The following is a 17,216-nucleotide window of genomic DNA, read 5'->3' on the forward strand; positions in this document are numbered from 1 at the left end:
AATTTATATTGTTAAATAAGAATTACAATATGCATTCAGGTTTTTTTAACTACTGCTCACCCTATTTGATTAATTGATTCATATTTATTAATTTCCAGTTGTAATTCTCAAATTTTGTGATTATTTAAGCTTTTGATTTTGGTTTTGGTTTTGGTTTTGGTTTTTTTTTTTTTTTTTTTTTTGCAAATATCCTCTACCATGATTTTAAAAGATAAGCATCATCAATGCTTAGCTCGAAGTTAGAAATATGGAAGAACACATACCTAATATGATGTATATTTGTTGAGTCTTTTGGCCACAAAATGTTTATCTAGTTGGACTCATGCTAACACTTGGATTCAGACTACAGTGTACTTGTGATGCATCCCCTCTCACTTTGTGCTGGGGCAGTACACAGTTTTATGATTTTATGATGCACTTACCAAGCTTTTTAAGAATTGTAGGAGTATCAGGAGCTCTGCAAATGTACAATGTCTCTTTGATTGCAATGGCATCAAATATGTGGAGCTTTTTGTTATGGAAAAAAATACATCAATTGCAACTTTTGAAAGGATGGAAAGCAACAAAGACAATGATGAGAAGTTGTACCATAGTGGCATGAGAATAAGTGCAAGTTTGAAGCATGGGCTAAGAGAGCAAAGTCTTAAAACAAATACAATCCCAGGCAGGGTACATTGTCAATGTTGTCCATGTCAACTATGGTACCATAAGAAGAAGAAGAAGAAGAAGAGCTCATCTCATCGAATCTTTCACAAGGGATGTTACGAGGGTTTAACCAGTAAGTGCGCAACGCATACATGGTAGCTAATTAATTTTGCAACTGGAACAGGAAGAATGTGAGGGAAACGAGAGCGCAGAAGAAAGACAGAAAAGGGGAGTGAGAGAGAGCAAACACATGCAAGCAGGACGATGTTTATAGGATTATATAATTATAGTTATAGTATAGTAATCATCGTAATAATCGTAATGAAGGGTATGGGAGAGGTTGAAGTGGGGTGGAATGAAACATCCAGCTGTCCGCCACTTCGACGACGTTGCGACGGGGCTGTGTTTCCCACATCATGTTTGTGGTGGTGTTGGATGTGGTTTGGCCAAATTCACCGCGCTGTCTGTCGTTCACGAGTGTTGTGGCTGAGGGAGAAGGAGAGAGAGAGAGGTGTAAGGTGTTGTTTAAGCCCATCGAGTTTGGCCAAATTCACCGCGCTGTCTGTCGTTCACGAGTGTTGTGGCTGAGGGAGAAGGAGAGAGAGAGAGGTGTAAGGTGTTGTTTAAGCCCATCGAGGCTGGCTGTATGCACGGGGAGGTGATCTTGGAGGCGAGGACTCCTGATTGGCGTCGCAATTGTCTGCCCTATTCTGCCCTGCGGCCAGCGGAAAAGCACCAATCCCCCCCCCCCCCCCCCCCCCCCCCCCCCCAAACAGGCGTTGAACTGCAAGAGCATTGCACTTGATTTAGGTTTCCAGCATGCTCTTTATTCTCACCGCGATCATGTGCTTTCTTCTCCATGCCCTCAAGTCCGTCCATTCGCGAATTGCATGTGGCATTGCAGGTGTCGTTACTTTAAGGGATTCCTAGTTCTCACACCTCAAGGAGTGCAGTGGTTGCAGTAGCAACGTTATTTTATACACATGACGTAGGGCCAGTGTCACCTTTTGGATCGGATTACTTCGCTTGATTGCAAGTCGCCTAGGAAGTTCAAGATCATCTCGCCGCGTCCAGGGGGAATTTCCCGCAGTAGATTTTGTGGAGGGATTAGCGGACGCGGTGGATGAGCCGTTTGTTTCCGGATGTGTCCCTGTGTGGCTTTCAGACCATGCTCGGGTACGTCATATTTTTGGGAATGTTCTATTCTAGGGCTTGCCGATTTCCTTTTCCATGCAAGCAGTAGGTTGGGGTTTTCAGCTTATCATGCAAAGTGTTTTTTCTTGATTCTTCGCGGGAACACGCTCAAGCTAATTTCTCTTGTAGATTGTACCTTTTTTTTTTTTTTTTTTTTTTTTTTGGCTTATTCATGCTTTGAGTGATTGAATTGGTTTGTTACGCTGTTCTAAATCTTAGTTTCTTGTAATTCGCGTTTTTGTACGAGTTTCATTGAAATCAATTGAGAATGGTTGTAATCTCTCCGTGAGCTATGAGTTGTGACATAGGTTACGGCACCCTTTTACACGTATCTCTTTGTTGATTTTTCGTATATGTTGAAGCAGCGGGGGCGGCGCGAGTTTTGATGTTTACGAGGGCTCGCACAGAGTTAGTCAACTTCACACTTACAGCCAGTCATAAAGTGCCGCGACAAGCCAATTCTTTTCTATTTATCACTTAAAGCCGTGGTAATCCGTGCGCAAAAGAGTTACTATTAAGATAGAGGGATTCTCTTTCCTTCACTCATTTGAGCTGTGCTAAGGCAATCAAGAATCTAGTCGAGCTCTTTGAGTTGTCTTCTTAACAATGCAGTGCAAAAGTAGGGTTTGACGCTGATGACACTTGTTGGAGGCTCTAAGTAAATTTCCTCTCAATTCAATGATCTATGAACATCTCACAAAAGACACTGCGTCTCACAAGGGACATATTTCGTCTCTTTGTTTCTTACGACGCATTTCATCGCGGCTGCTCGCATTTGCTCTGGTCTCTGGGTTGTTGAATTAGTGGGTTTATGGCCACCGAGGATCTTTCTTTTCATGTTCTAGAACAGCCTCATGACTTGTACCGGTCCTCCCATAAAGGTCAACAGGGTTGGACATCTAGGCCCGCGTCAACTGAATTCTTGAAGGACAGAGGTGCAGGAAGGCATAGGTGGTCTTTGGAAGACGAAGTACTTTCTTCCAATACAAGTATGAAACATCCAAAACACGAGAGTGGAGCTTTGTGTGGAAACAATGATAATCAAACACCTCTAACTCACCTTGATGGGGACTCATTACGTCTGCGTGACACGGAGAAGGAGAGGATGGAGAGCAGGACTGTACCAATCAGCTCTGAACTGACTTCCGAGTATGGAAACAAAACTAGATTTCATGGTGAATCTGATCATCGAGCTCGTTCGGGTGATGGCCTGAGGAGTCGACGTCACGAAAATGGAAATGATTACAACCAGTTGCAGGAGCTTGCCCATTCGGGAGATGGTTATCAACGAGTTTTAAATTCCCTGGTTGAAGGGGATACTTCTGTCGTCAGAAATTCATCTAAAGATTCCGCATGTGCTGAACGATCTGATTATATTTCGAACAATCTCCAAAGCAAGAATTTATCTACTGCTACAACCCCTGTGAACTCGAGTTCTGGTAAAGAGACGGTTCGTTCGGAACGGGGTGAAAGTAATGCAGTGGCAGCTGGTGTCAATCACGAGAATGGTTGGTTCTATTGTAATGCTTATAATTCTCTCAGCGGTCCTTTCTCTCTTGAGGTTCTCCGCGAGGGATTTAATGTGAAGTTTTTACCAGGTGAACTGGTTGTGTATTATCGTCAAGACGGTGTCTATTCCACATCTCAAGAATTGAAAGTGCTTATTGGCACGCCAACTGTTTCATCTCAACGTGTCAACTCAAGATTTCAAGAACCTACACCTCAGCAGGTAACAGCTCCACATGAATTGTAAACTAGCTGAGCACATTCTTACCTCAGTATATGGTCTGTTCTGCACTGCTTTTGGGACCTTCTGACGATGGCATCAGCATGACAGGAAAAAAGGATGTTTTCCAGGTGTGGACTTGCTTTTGTTCTTCTATTAGTCGTTTAACTTGGCACAACTTGGTATTTTACAAGGGAGTGACCTTGCTGGTGTCTGTGTTTGATTTACAAAGCTTTCGTTCCGAAATTTTCGATAAGCAGTAATCCTGAGCTAAGATCAGGTCGTCTGGTTTGGGCATTCCTCTACTCTTATTGTCTGCTCTTCTTTGGTGGTGGATTTCCTCTTTCGTAACTTGCTACTTTTGCGGTTTGCCAGTATATCTGGATGTTTAGACATGGACTGTAAGCAGTGTATACAAATTTCTTCGAAGGACATCTGTGATAAAAGTTTTGCATGTTATCTTTGGCTATAATGTAGTGTTATTGTCCAGTAGCTTTAATCGCGATTGTTCCGCATGCTATTTGTTGGAATACGTTCTCTTTGAATTTAACCAGAATTGTTCCTGCTCTGGAAAACAATATTGGACGGTGTTAAGTGGAATGGGTGCACGGCATTATACTCAATGTTAAGCTAATATTTAAGTCCTGTTACAGGGGAGCATTTTAGTTCGTAATAAAGTATTAAAGTTACTTCTTTGCGGTAACAGGCATTTTGTTGTGCATCACATCATCTTAGATGTCACTTCAGAATTGACGTAATTTTTTCACTTGTCCAGGGGAATTATCATTCTTTCTCAGCGGCATCGTCACTCAGGTTTTATTCTGTGGTTTTCAGGTTTGGGGTGAACAATGCTGGGAGTACCAAGGGGCGGATGGTTCCATGCAAGGACTTTTTTCCCTCTGGCAATTAGGGCAGTGGCTCAATTCAGAGCACCTGTATTCTTCTCTCGAGGTTGTTTATTGTTCCAGTGTTTCAACTTAAGCTCATCCTTTGCTGACCAGGAGAATGACTGAATATGTTATTGACTTGACTTTCTGATGTCTCCTTTTATTCTAGTTATTTAATATAAATAGACTCACCGCCAAGGTTAGTAGTTTTCTGGAATGGTTAGCTCATGCTGTGCAAGTCATTAGTTTTATCGCGGTTATCGCGGTTAAAGACTCTTTCGAGTCTGGGTGCTTTTGTATAACCTTCATGACGTTTCTGAATTTTCTGACTTTTTGTATGCACATGGCATTGACGCCACTTGTTTGTGCATATGTTGTATTCGTAGATCCGTCATCGTGGAAATCTTGTGGCTCCTATGCCTCTCGGGCAGTTACTAGAACTAGCAAATAAGGGAGTTCTCTATTCGAATATTTCCTCAAATAATCAGAATAACGCCACACCCGACGGCGGACCAAGTGTTTCTGTATCTGATCCTCAGGTTAACCTACGGTCTATTACATTAGACCATGCCAGGAAATCACTTCACGCTCTGGTGTTGAAAGCGGCACACAGAAGCTTAATTGATGGGGCTATTGCAGAATTCTTGCAAGAGTGGATACGAGCTCCGAAGAAAATAGAGAAGACCGCAGAAGTTCCTGTTCCCGATTGCCCACCTGGATTTATGCAAGGCCAGCAACGATTAGAAACTTCTTCACTAAGTCCAGATGTGCCACCAGGGTTTGACGTGGTAAGTGTACTTTGTATACCAACTAATTGTCGTTTCCTATTCTCAGCAAGTCAAGATTTCACTTCCTGCGCGTATCAATACTCATGGTATTGTCTTTATATAACCTTGTATCCTCAACTACAGGATCTCAGTGGAAGGCAAGCATTACCTTCTAAACAGTGTGTAAAGAAAATCGCGGGCGTGTATGGGAGTGTTAACGATTCTACTGACGTTGAGGGTTACGATGTAGCTTCGAAGTACAAACCTGTCTCTTCGGATTCCAACGATTTGGTTTCAACCCAAATTCAACCAGCACAGGTGATTTTATCACCCTCTCACACATTATGGAGTTGAGGTTATTTTTGAGTCTAAAGCAAGTCATCAACAGCTTCTTTCTAGGTTGACAAAGCTCATGACCAACATAGAATATCAATCTACTTACCAACGGATTATGCTTCCCCTTCACATTGTGATACTTGTTTCATCTCTGCAGTCAAGACAGACTGGAAGCCCTGTAGGAGCTCACGAGACAAATGCTATGCTTGTTTATTCTCCTTCTATGAAGATCGATGATTGTCACGTGTTGGCAGGTACTTTCAAGCTGCACATAGCTACATGTGAAATTTCATGCCATTACACCTGCATTTATGTCAGAGGCCGTGTTGTTTAGTTCTTGTTTTATAGTTGTGCACGTCTTGACGTGTTTGTGTAATTTGACACTAACTATGGTTTCTCTTGAGAAACGCAGTTGTTATGTTGCTCGTACGTACCACTCTCCTACTGCCCCTTGTTTGTTGATTTATTTTCTGTTAAAGCCAAACGGCAAAAAATTTAAGATCATTCTTTTGTTGGACCATGTTGAATCCTTGTAATTTGTTTGAAGGCTCTAAAATGTACGAATTAGCATATGCTAGAAAATACGCCGAGTATTGCTATTAACAGTTACGTATATGAGCATGTTAATGCTTGTGTGGATTGAACATATCTTCTCTTGTAGAGCTTCCATGTCGACCTAAAGAAGAAAGAAGGGCAGATTCTCTCTTATCTAAAGTGGGAGCTCTTGAGCATGACGCCAAGAGCAATGCGGGAGTCAACCCCAGGTTTCTCAAGAAAGTACGCAAAGTTCCAAATGCTAGGAGTCACACCAGGGATGAGTACGGTTTTCTCAAGTCAGATTGGTCTTCAAGTCATGCGAATAATATCACTTCGCCTGTTCGTTCCAAGAAGCAAGCAGATGAGAAATCAGATAAACCTAAGAAGCTATTGAGTGAAAAGCCTGGTCAACATAAGAAACATAAGAATCTAGTGAATGAGAAAACTGATACACCAACAAAGCAAGTGGACAAGAAATCTGAGAGATTGATGAAGCCAGTGGACGAGAGACTCCAAAATGAAGTGAATGAGAGACCTAAGAAGCACATGGGTGAGAAGCCTCCGAAACTTAAGAGTCAAGCGAAGGAAAAGCCTGAGAAGCCTGGCAAGCAAATTTTTGAGAGGCTTGAGAAATCTATGAAGCATATGAACGAGGCAACTGCAAAGTCTAAAACGAATATGAACGATACTTCTGCGAAATTTAAAAATCATATGGTGGAAACGCCTAAGAGGCCTAAGAAACCCGAGAAGAATTCGGTCGGGTTTTTTGAGACAACTAAGAATGTGGATGAGATCTCTAAGAAACTTGAAAAAGAATCTGTTGATGAGCCTGTGACATTTGAGCAACATGTGGACGAGATGCCTGAGGAACCTGAGAAGCAAGTGGATAAGAAGCTTGAAAAGGACGATATCAAAGATTCTGATAGTCAAAGCACTAATGGACACAATCATGTCATAGTTCTGGAGTCAGATTGCTCAAGTGGGGATCAACATACCTCTACTCTTGCTCAGCATAAGAGGAAAGCTTCGAAAAGTTCACTCGGTGATGAAGAAAGTGATCCACTTTACAAAGAGACTGAGAAGTTTAGATTGAAGCAAGGTGACTCAACTGTTGATGGTCATGACAATCGATCCAGACTCGTCGGTGACACAAGAGGACTGGACGTTGCAGCAATCGTGAAGGTGAACATGAAAGAGGATCCTGCACCAAACATGGTGAAGAAGGTTAAGAAGAAGACGAGAAAGAAAGGGATACATGAAAAGGATGGAATTTACAGCAGTGTACAGAATCCATGTGTTCTGTCTCAAAGAGAAAGGCTTCGGAAGCTTCTACGGAGTCAGTTGAAGCAGAAGGGTGACAATAGGAGTAAGGCCTTAACAGTTGAATCTGAGGATGTGTCACAGTCCAAGAGAAACCTGATCGAGAAAAGAGCTCATGAAACAGAGAGTGAAGACGTGGGTTACAAGTTTATGCGTGAATCCTGCAATTTTGTTAGTGTTGAATCCGACGAAAACGTTTTTCACGTTAGGAAGAGAAGGAAAACGATAGATGTTGAAGAAACTGAGAAGCCAGGCTCGGTACCAGTCGAAGAAACGAATGACGTTTGTGAGAATGAAACCAGGAGGCGCAATGACAGTGGAGTTAGAAATCATTTTACCAATAACAATTGCAATTTGACTGAGGCTGTTGTCAACAACCCAACATCACAGCCGGATAAAGAAAGTAAAAAAATGGCCGGTCATTTACTTGAGTCCAGAGGGTCAGGTGAGATGAGTTCTCTCTGTGTGCAGATCGACTATGCACCCAAACTTGTGAATGAAGACCTAGGGGGTCTAGTTCAGAACATGCCCCTCGATATAGATGGCCACTTTGCTGTTGTCAAGAAGGCAGCAGTCAAGAGGTACATACCCTCATCGGCCCAAAATCAGGACATATCTGAAGCCCCACTTAGTCTTGTGAAGCCTGCTCTTAGTGTGCAAGAGGGTGTCAGGCGTTATTCGAAGGAGGTATTGCATGAATTTGCTGCCAAATCTGAAGTCACACCCATGTTGGACACGTTAGACTCTGACCATTTATCAGTTTTGAAAGAGCAAGAGCCTACTGTAAGGGACCAAACGCGTGATCTTATTATGGAGGAGGCAGGCACTGCTAATTTTCAACACAAGGGTGAACATAAAACACAGAGAGAGCTAAAATGTGACCTAACGTGCCCTGAGCAACCTGTGATGCAAAGCGGCAAGAAAGCTGTCGGTAGGACGAAAAAAATTAAGTTTGGAAGAGATGGAAAGACTGTGCTGGCAGAAAATGCGAACAAGTCTACCGTCCTTAGTAAATCAAGCTGCGCAGGATCTGGAGTCCCGGAGTCAGTTTCACGCATGAAATCGAAGAAAGCAAAATCGGTCGCTAAAAAAGAGGCTGAATCTGATGGCTTAGAAAAGCCGGAATTGAAGATCGGAAAGGGTGGTGATTTAGCAAGCATTGATATGTTACTATCTGTCCCAACTTCAGTGGGTTGTGCCCGATGCTCTATTACTGGTTGGGATTGGCGCACTTGGGCTCGAGACAGAGCGAAACGAAGATTGCAAAGGAGGGTGAAAGCAGCAATTAGGAAAGAAGTGAAGCAAGACTTAAAGAAGTTGAAGAGAGCTACGAAGAAGAATGTAACCAATGTCAACAATAGTACAACTACAACTGTCATTGCAGGTCTACAAGCTGCCCGCAAAAATCGTGCTGACATGCGAAAGCTAGCTGTGGGTGCTGAGGGTTCTGATTTGCTGAGATTTAACATGCTCAAGGTAGCTTAAGTTACAACTTGCACAGAATTCATGTGTTTTCACTCTATCATGTGCAGTTTCTGTGTACTTAAGTCAGTAGAAAGCTGAATTTTTTTGGGTAAAGCTAGCAGACTATGAAGATTACTTACACCTAGAATGTTATTTTCTATCATAGAAAGCTCCTGAAAGCTTACTTATCGTCTGAGCTGCACTGAAAGTGAGTGTTTCAAATTATGTCTCAGGCTCGCAAAAAACAATTGAAGTTTCAGCGAAGCAAGATCCACGACTGGGGTTTGGTTGCTGCGGAGCCAATCGATGCAGAAGAGTTTGTTATTGAGTATGTTGGAGAAGTTATCAGGAACAGGGTGTGTGTTCTTTCTGTTTGTTGCTAATAATTTAAAAAATTAGTTAACTACGTGCTGTATGCGTCAATGCGATGCTAATTTGTGGAGCGATAGTGTAGTCTGCTATGAGTCAATGAATGCCAGTGATGAAGGAGATTACAATTTACACACGTCAGGTCTTATTTTTCACAAGTAAACACTTTAACCACATTGACACTAACCCAGCTCCTGTTGCTTTGGATGAGACAGTAGAGAAGCTACATTGCGCTTGCTATCCTGTAGTTTGAACAGCATATGATGGATTAAGATTCATTTATTTTATTTGGTTATTTGTTCGTCCAGCAAGATTAGAAACAATGCACCGCTATTTTCTGGTTTGCAGATAATGTTCGTTGTATTAATAAATTTTGAAAGAGAAGTTACTTTTGTTACTGATAAACATCCTTGTAATTACAGGTTACAGATATTCGAGAAAAACGGTATGAGGCTATTGGTATTGGCAGTAGTTACATGTTTCGCGTTGACGACGAGCATACGGTAAACCCTGTTCATTCTTGTTCCTTACCTTCGCGTATGCCCTACTCTAAGTCCCAAGATTAATTTTCTGTTTCTTTCTTACTCTGCAGCAATCTGGTGAGGCTATGTTCAGTCTGCAGTTTTAGCAAACTTCACATTGCAATACGTTGACATCACTTTTTGTGGAGCAATGCTTGTTGGTTTGTGGATGTGGAAAATTAACAGTGTTTTACAATCTAGTTCATAGTTTCCTCTAATTCCATCATACATATGGCGGTAACTTGAGATTGATATGCACTATTATCATCAAAGCAGCTGAACACTTTTATTGTGCTTGATCACGTGCCTTCTCAGCTGGACGCAACGCGCCGTGGCGGTTTAGCGCGGTTCATAAACCACTCCTGTGATGTAAGTATTTACTCTAGCCACCATAAGAGATTTCGGGTCCATTAGTACAATCTTGTACTGAATCTGCCTGCCTCTTAGCGTACCTCAATCATCATTATTTTTTTGTGCAGCCGAACTGCTACACGAAGATTATAACTGTTGAAGGGCAAAAAAAGGTCGTGATATATTCGAAGCAACGAATTGTACCAGGAGAGGAGCTGACGTATGACTACAAGTTTAGTCTGGAGGAAGTGAAAATACCTTGTTTCTGTGGTGCAGCCAAGTATGTTCTCATCTAACTATTACTATTGTAAATTTGCTTAGTTCCCTCTCTCTGAAGAGAAGTATTAACTATACAAGATCTTCCAGAAAATATATTAGATTATGTAAACAAATTCTCTAGACTATCAAGAAGTTTGCTTACGTCCAATTTCACTTCTAGTTGATAATTACCACAGAACATGAGACAGTTATTCTTCTGTGATTCTCAATTGACTACATACCTAGGTAATAGTTGAGTTTAAGTTGCTACAGACGTGTGGAAGTCACTTGCCCAGCTGTGACCAACATCATTAGGAAGTCATGTAGATATGGTTGCATCGGATTCACTCCCACAGAACCCGCATTAAACCCCGACTGTTCGGTTTACTGATATTCTACATTGGCAGATGTCGAGGCTCCATGAATTGAACAACATGGGAAAAGCACTGCAGAATCTTATCACATATTTATACCTCGTCGATAGGTACGTCGCCTATCTTGAGAAATATTGCATGCATTCCAGATTCCAGAAAGTGCTTTCCATCAACCTACAGTTAATCTTATTTCTTTTCAATCAACACCCACAAGGATCAGTTGCTACATTTGATGAAAATTACTTTTGGATTATGGGTTTGAACCATTGTGTCTTGTATTGTTTTCTATTGCAGGTTCAATATTATCAGGTTGAAGGTTGTCTGTTGGATGGATGTGGAGGTTGTTGAAGGCTAGCTTGACGATTTTGGAGATCGCAGTGCAAGGGATGCAGTTGGAGAATGTTCGATCATATCTGTAGAAATTGAGTTAGGTCAAACCACTCAAAGTCTGTGGATTATACATTGTTGTAGGAGAGCCAGGACTCGAGGTAGGGGTGTGATGATCTTGTGCAGTCACAGCAAAGTTTGAATTTCAAATTTGAATCAGATATGAGTGTTCGCACTTTCAGTGATAACCGAGTTGTCCTGAAGTTTTCACGACGATGTGATAATAGACCCCTTAAGAGCTCTCAAGGGCCACGTAGTTCCATTCTAAGTTGATAGGATCGCATGTTCTTCCACAAACATTCGTAGTGGTCGTTGTACAGTTCTCAAGGCAAAAGAGATACACAATGTCTTCTCAGATATTAATCCTCTGCTTCACAGGACCCTCTGCAGATACGCGGTTTCAATGCCAGAGACGTCTAGATTGGGACATAATGCAGGTCTGTTCATCGATTTTGGAACATAGCGAAGCTCTAATACTAGAGTGCTTCAAATCCTTGCTTCGCTTGTCATTTGCAGTAGCAGTCCAATGCCAACTTGAAACATGCATCCCAAGCTTTTACCAGGACACTCATTTTGAAGAACCTGATTATTGTTGCACAACCCCCCCCCCCCCCCCCCCCCCCCCCCGAATATGCAAGTACAATGTTCCCACAATAAGCCAGTACTTGATAAACAAGTAAATTTATGTAACTATCAAATTTTGTATTGTTTTGTTTATTCAAGAGGTTAAGTCCTGTACAACAGTTTAGGCTGGCGCTATTTTTAGAAAAAGAAACAACGAGCAGAAGAACACAAGAATGTCATTAGCAGTGTTCTACTAAAACAGTATATTGTAGGGGTTGTATAATGATTAAATACCAAGATTGTTCTTTTCATGCAATACTAAAGTCTACTTAAAATGACTAAATTCTAGTGACTTACAAGAAGTTGAACTTCAAAACAATCTTAAATAATGTGAAAATTTATAGAATTTTATATATGTGGTTATACAACAATTCAAGGTATTCGATTGATGTATATATAGGGAAATATTAAAATGACCTAGGGTTTTACTAAATCAACTCATCTATCATCACGAAGCATATAAAATGTCAGCTTCATCTACATCATCATTACTTTGATCCATATGTAAATTGATACAATAATGGTTTTTTGAAATTGAGATTGGTTCAATAATGGTCATTGGACTAGTAACAACAATTGCTTATCAACAACTTTATTTAATAGTATCTTCTCTTTATCCTATATTATTAGGAATATATTTTATTGTTTATATATTGATTAGATGTCCACTTACGTTACATGCACAATGTATCTAAGGTACTACTCAATGGCACTTTATAGTATAAAATAGAGAACACAACCATGGTCCTTCATCATCTCTTATAGGACATTTAATTGCTTGATGTCTCTAGCCATGAGAGAAAGAAATGACAACTTGAATGCTTCTAGCAATAGTACCTTCAAAAAATATTTTGACTGCACTACATGAAAAAAAATCCTAGAAGTCAAGTTATTGCATGTACTATTTATAATAAACATCAAACATTGCGTCAAATTGCCCTTGATGCTTGTGCTTCTATTCTCACTTATAGAAACCCTGTAAGACGATGCATATTAATTTACTTATTAATATAATGAAGACAATAAGATAACATTTTTTTTTTGCCCATTCAAAATATATTGATGTCTTCATTATATTAATAAGAATCCATCATAATAAAAGAAGTGTATTTCTTTGTTAATTATTATGATGGATTTTACTTATAAGATAAATTGATCTAAAATATTAATATTACATATAGTAGGAATAGTTAGCTTTAATACTTCTTTTACAATTGTTGTTGCTTTTTTCCAAGAAAAATCAAAAGATATATATATATATATATATATATTTGATTTTTTATTTAACTTGTCTAATTGTATAGAAATATCCGATCTATTTGCATTGGGTCTAATAGAGATTTGACATTAATAAATGCCATTGATTTTTTTTTTTTTTTTTTTTTTTTTTTTTCTACTTCTAATGTTTTACTTTGCATATGGCACATTCAAAAAAATATTTTAGCAAAATGTATTTCACCACAAAGATAGAAGTGAGTTGGTCTATATTTATGGCACATTGGATCAATGTGATAAATGCTTCTACTAAGGCACTTTACAATCAAGAGTGGACTATCCTTTCTACCAAGTAAACTCCCACGAATGCCCATGCAGTTGTTAAGTATTTGAGAAATATCTAGATAGCACCAAAAAAAACTATTTGTTAAAGCATTAACAAATAAATATCTTTATTTTAGAAATATCACTACATCTTGAGTTGAAGATAAGCATTCAACTCTTAAATCATATTGAAAAGTTTCTACCAAAGATATATAAGAGGTACAAATTGTCTATTTCAATTTTTTAAAAATACAAGAAGAGAGATTAATACACAAGAAAGTTTAGAAAGGACTTGTGTATGTTATCGACATACCATTCTTTTTTTCACATATGTTATGAAAAAAATATCTATTTATGAAGTCAACCTTCTCTTTGAACAATTTAAATTATACCGAAGAGATGTTTGATGTTAACTTTTGAACATGTACATTGACAAAGACATTAAAAATAACATGTAATCATAAAATTTAAACTATGCAACAAACTAGAGGTACCTTGTCAATAGAGCACTTTTATGTTTAGTATTATTTAGTAAATACTATTGACCTAATATCTCCTATACCACTAAAGAATGCATTTGTAACTTTCAAAGACCTTTCCAATATCTTTGGTGTTGTTGTTTGAACTTTTGAATTACTATCTCCTCCTCTCCTCACCAACAAGAAAGAATGCATCTTTAATTGATGGAGTTTCAACAACTATGAAGTTAGAAAATCTAACAATTAATTGTTGAAAGGGTAGACTGCATAAAGCAATTAAATATATAAGATACAACAAATCTTCTACAAAATATATAATTTTACAATTTGAAGCTCTTAAAGAAGCAACAAAATATTCAACATTATAAAATTTGTCAAGGTTGGGGATACAACATGCATACTTATTTTATCCAAAATATAACAACTTCATAAGTATCTACAAGTATATCACAATTCTATTGAAATTAATAATAGATATGTGCAGTTGCTTATTTAAACAATAGACTAGTTTGTATACAAGTGGTGAAAAATCAGTTTGTACAATGATGTAAGAGGAGTTTATAATCATGATTTTTTAAGATGTATAATTTCTATTCTTGCACAAATTAATATAAATATGTGTTATTGGGCAGATTTAGAATACCATGTAGATATCTATTCAATCTTTAAATAGAATTTAATATTATAGAAACAACATGTACAAAATATTAACTACACACTTTGTTTGTATGGCTTTAAATAATCTATTAGTGGCATTGGTTCGACCATTTTTTTTTGCTACTACTTTTGGCTTAATCTACCTCTTTCTTAAGGATTTATATATAATTTTTTTTTTTTTTTTTTTTTTTTTTTTGAGCAAGTCTAACATCTAATACATTATAATTGAAATCATAATAGGTATTAATAATAACCATGGATTTGTGCACCATGGCTATTGATGCAAGTTGATTACATCACTAATATAAACAATTAAAGAGTACAAAAAAATTCAAATCTAATTAAAAATTATACTAAAGAACAATACTAAATACAATCACAACAATTTTAGAAAGAAAAACAATAACTTAATGTATTATATTTACTATACTTCATCAATCTTTTTTTAAGGATTTAAAAAAAAAAATCAAGTAAAAAAGAAAAAAAAAATTATACAATCAGCTTGTTTTCTTATTCCACATGTTAAACAAAAATATAAAGAATTTAGTAGGTTTATATATTACAAACTATGCTTTCTATCCATACAATCTGTTTTCAAAACTTGCAAAAATTATAAAGTAATACGATTCACTAAAAGTTAAGTGACTCGTTCTGCGAAGGTAAAAATCGTCAACTTCATCTATAATTGTTTGGCTTACTTTAGGGCCGTTTACACTTGGTTTGGGCACAATATCTAGTGTGGTGCACACAATAACCTCATTTTAATTATTGTGAGCTTTTGCCACTATTTCAATTTTACTTTTTTCCTTGTTAACTTTAGCCTACAATGGTTCCTCTAAAACATCTAAAGAGAGAGGTCATTGATTATGAAGTGGCACACCCAATTCTACATTAAAGTTGAACTTGAATGCAATACCAACAACAATATCAAAAAACCACCGAAGTGCTCTTTATTGTTGAATAATCAACTCGTCAACACTTACCCAATATTTGGCCAAGCCAAATCTAAGTTAAAAAATCACAAGTTTATACCTTTCAAAAAAATTGTATAAAAAAATAAAAAAATAAAAAATCTAACTTAATCATGTAGTAATTTCAATGAAGATCCATGCAACAATGGTAGATCAAAACTTGGAATTTTTGTGAAATCCATCCAAAAGACTAAGAGCTGAGATATGATATATTTTATTTATTTATTTTTATTTTCATCTTTGATTTTTTAAATAAAATATGCTATTATATTCTCTCTTTCTTCTTCCTTCTTCTCAACTTAATCTATTAGCAATAATATCTAAGTAAAATTGAATAAGGATCCTAAGAACTTCAAGCATAAATTCATCATCCTAACTGCCAAATGACCTTATAATTCTAAAAACGATGATAACTTATAAAATCTCTACTACTACTAGAATCATCACCAGTCTTTCAACCATTGCAACCAAGTTGGTCCTTCTACACTCTATCTCAAGGGTAATTAATTTCACCTTCTTGTTTGTGAATGTGTCCAATGAATTTAAATATTTCTTTAGTTATGTAACAATGTTTAGAATAAAAATATTTAAAACATTTTAGCTCATGCATATCCACTTCTTCTAGAAGAAATGTTATTAATTTCATTAGCCTAAATCTAAATGAAAGATATAAGTTGATTGGTCACTTTAGACATTAATAAATAAATAATATGCAGATCATACAACCTATTCAAAACTTCATCACCATTCTTTTTTGCCACCAATATTATTTACTTAAGAATACATCTAAGATACAACAACCATGGTGGATAGCAGTTGTAAGTCTTTACAACTATAAGTAAAGAGAAATATTAAAAGATATTCTTGACACAAGTTTATGAACCACATTTATAGGATCTGATAGCTAATTGAGAGAATAAGACATCAAAATAAACACATGTTTTAACTACAACATGACATGCACATTATAATATCATTGCTTTTATATAGTTAGTCGAAAATGAAGATCTAAAATATCTTCAAGCTTGAGCTCTGTACTTGTTAAGATGCAATCCAATTATAATCGGTGATGCTTTATGATAGATTTGTGGAATATTCAACATGCATAAAAATACTTATATTATATGACTTCCCCAACCAATACAAACTTTATAAATAACTTATGCACTATGAGAATGAGTCTCAATAGAATTGAACCGCCTTAGCAATAAAGCAAGAACCCGAAACAAGAACACGAAGCAAGAGGGAGATAAGATGAGTAGCAAGAAGACTAAATGCAAATCTGTCTCTGGCACCCTTTTAAATAAAAAAACTAGGATTTTTTTGCAAGAGCTAAGAGATCATGTAGTTGCCATGCTTCTAGTACTAATGAAGATTAGATTTAGGATTTAGATGAATATAGTTGGTTTTTATTAATTACAAATTTAATAGTAGATAAAAGAATCTAGAGGTCATTTTTCTTTCATGATGGTTAAGATGGATGGATTGATTTAGTAAATATCTAAGTCATTTTAACATTTTCATATATGTGTATATATATAAATATATATAAATCTTAAGAAATTAAAAATTATTTAGTTGAAAAATATTTATGATAACAAAATATTATAAAAAATGATAAATCAACTTTACAAAATTTAATTTTTTTGATTTAAAGATATTAATGATTTCATTATAGAATCTTTTTTTAATACATAATAAATAATTATTTTAAAAAAATAATAATAAAATAATAAAATATTTATGTACATAAAACCAATTATAAATTAAAATTAAAATATTATTATATATAAAAATTAATTAATTTTAA

General features: G+C 37.0%; 1 protein-coding gene across 2 annotated transcripts; it reads left to right on the forward strand.

The window, feature by feature from the left end:
• Positions 1-447: 447 nt before the first annotated feature.
• LOC112276509 (uncharacterized) lies at positions 448-11,627 on the forward strand. 2 transcript variants are annotated; one of them, XM_090246898.1, is made up of 13 exons: positions 448-1,821; positions 2,202-3,568; positions 4,400-4,516; positions 4,839-5,240; positions 5,364-5,537; positions 5,713-5,809; positions 6,217-8,888; positions 9,110-9,232; positions 9,668-9,748; positions 10,082-10,135; positions 10,246-10,397; positions 10,783-10,859; positions 11,044-11,627. In XM_090246898.1, exons 2-12 carry the CDS (start codon positions 2,651-2,653, stop codon positions 10,802-10,804), a joined length of 4,812 nt encoding a protein of 1,603 aa, XP_090103024.1. In that variant the 5' UTR covers positions 448-1,821; positions 2,202-2,650; the 3' UTR covers positions 10,805-10,859; positions 11,044-11,627. The 2 variants fall into 2 exon arrangements, with proteins under 2 accessions (XP_090103024.1, XP_090103023.1); XM_090246897.1 differs by having other exon boundaries at positions 2,205-3,568.
• The last annotated feature ends 5,589 nt before the right edge of the window (positions 11,628-17,216 follow it).

Source organism: Physcomitrium patens, chromosome 24, assembly GCF_059467195.1.
Source record: "Physcomitrium patens ecotype Gransden chromosome 24, ASM5946719v1, whole genome shotgun sequence".
Classification (NCBI taxonomy): domain Eukaryota; kingdom Viridiplantae; phylum Streptophyta; class Bryopsida; order Funariales; family Funariaceae; genus Physcomitrium; species Physcomitrium patens.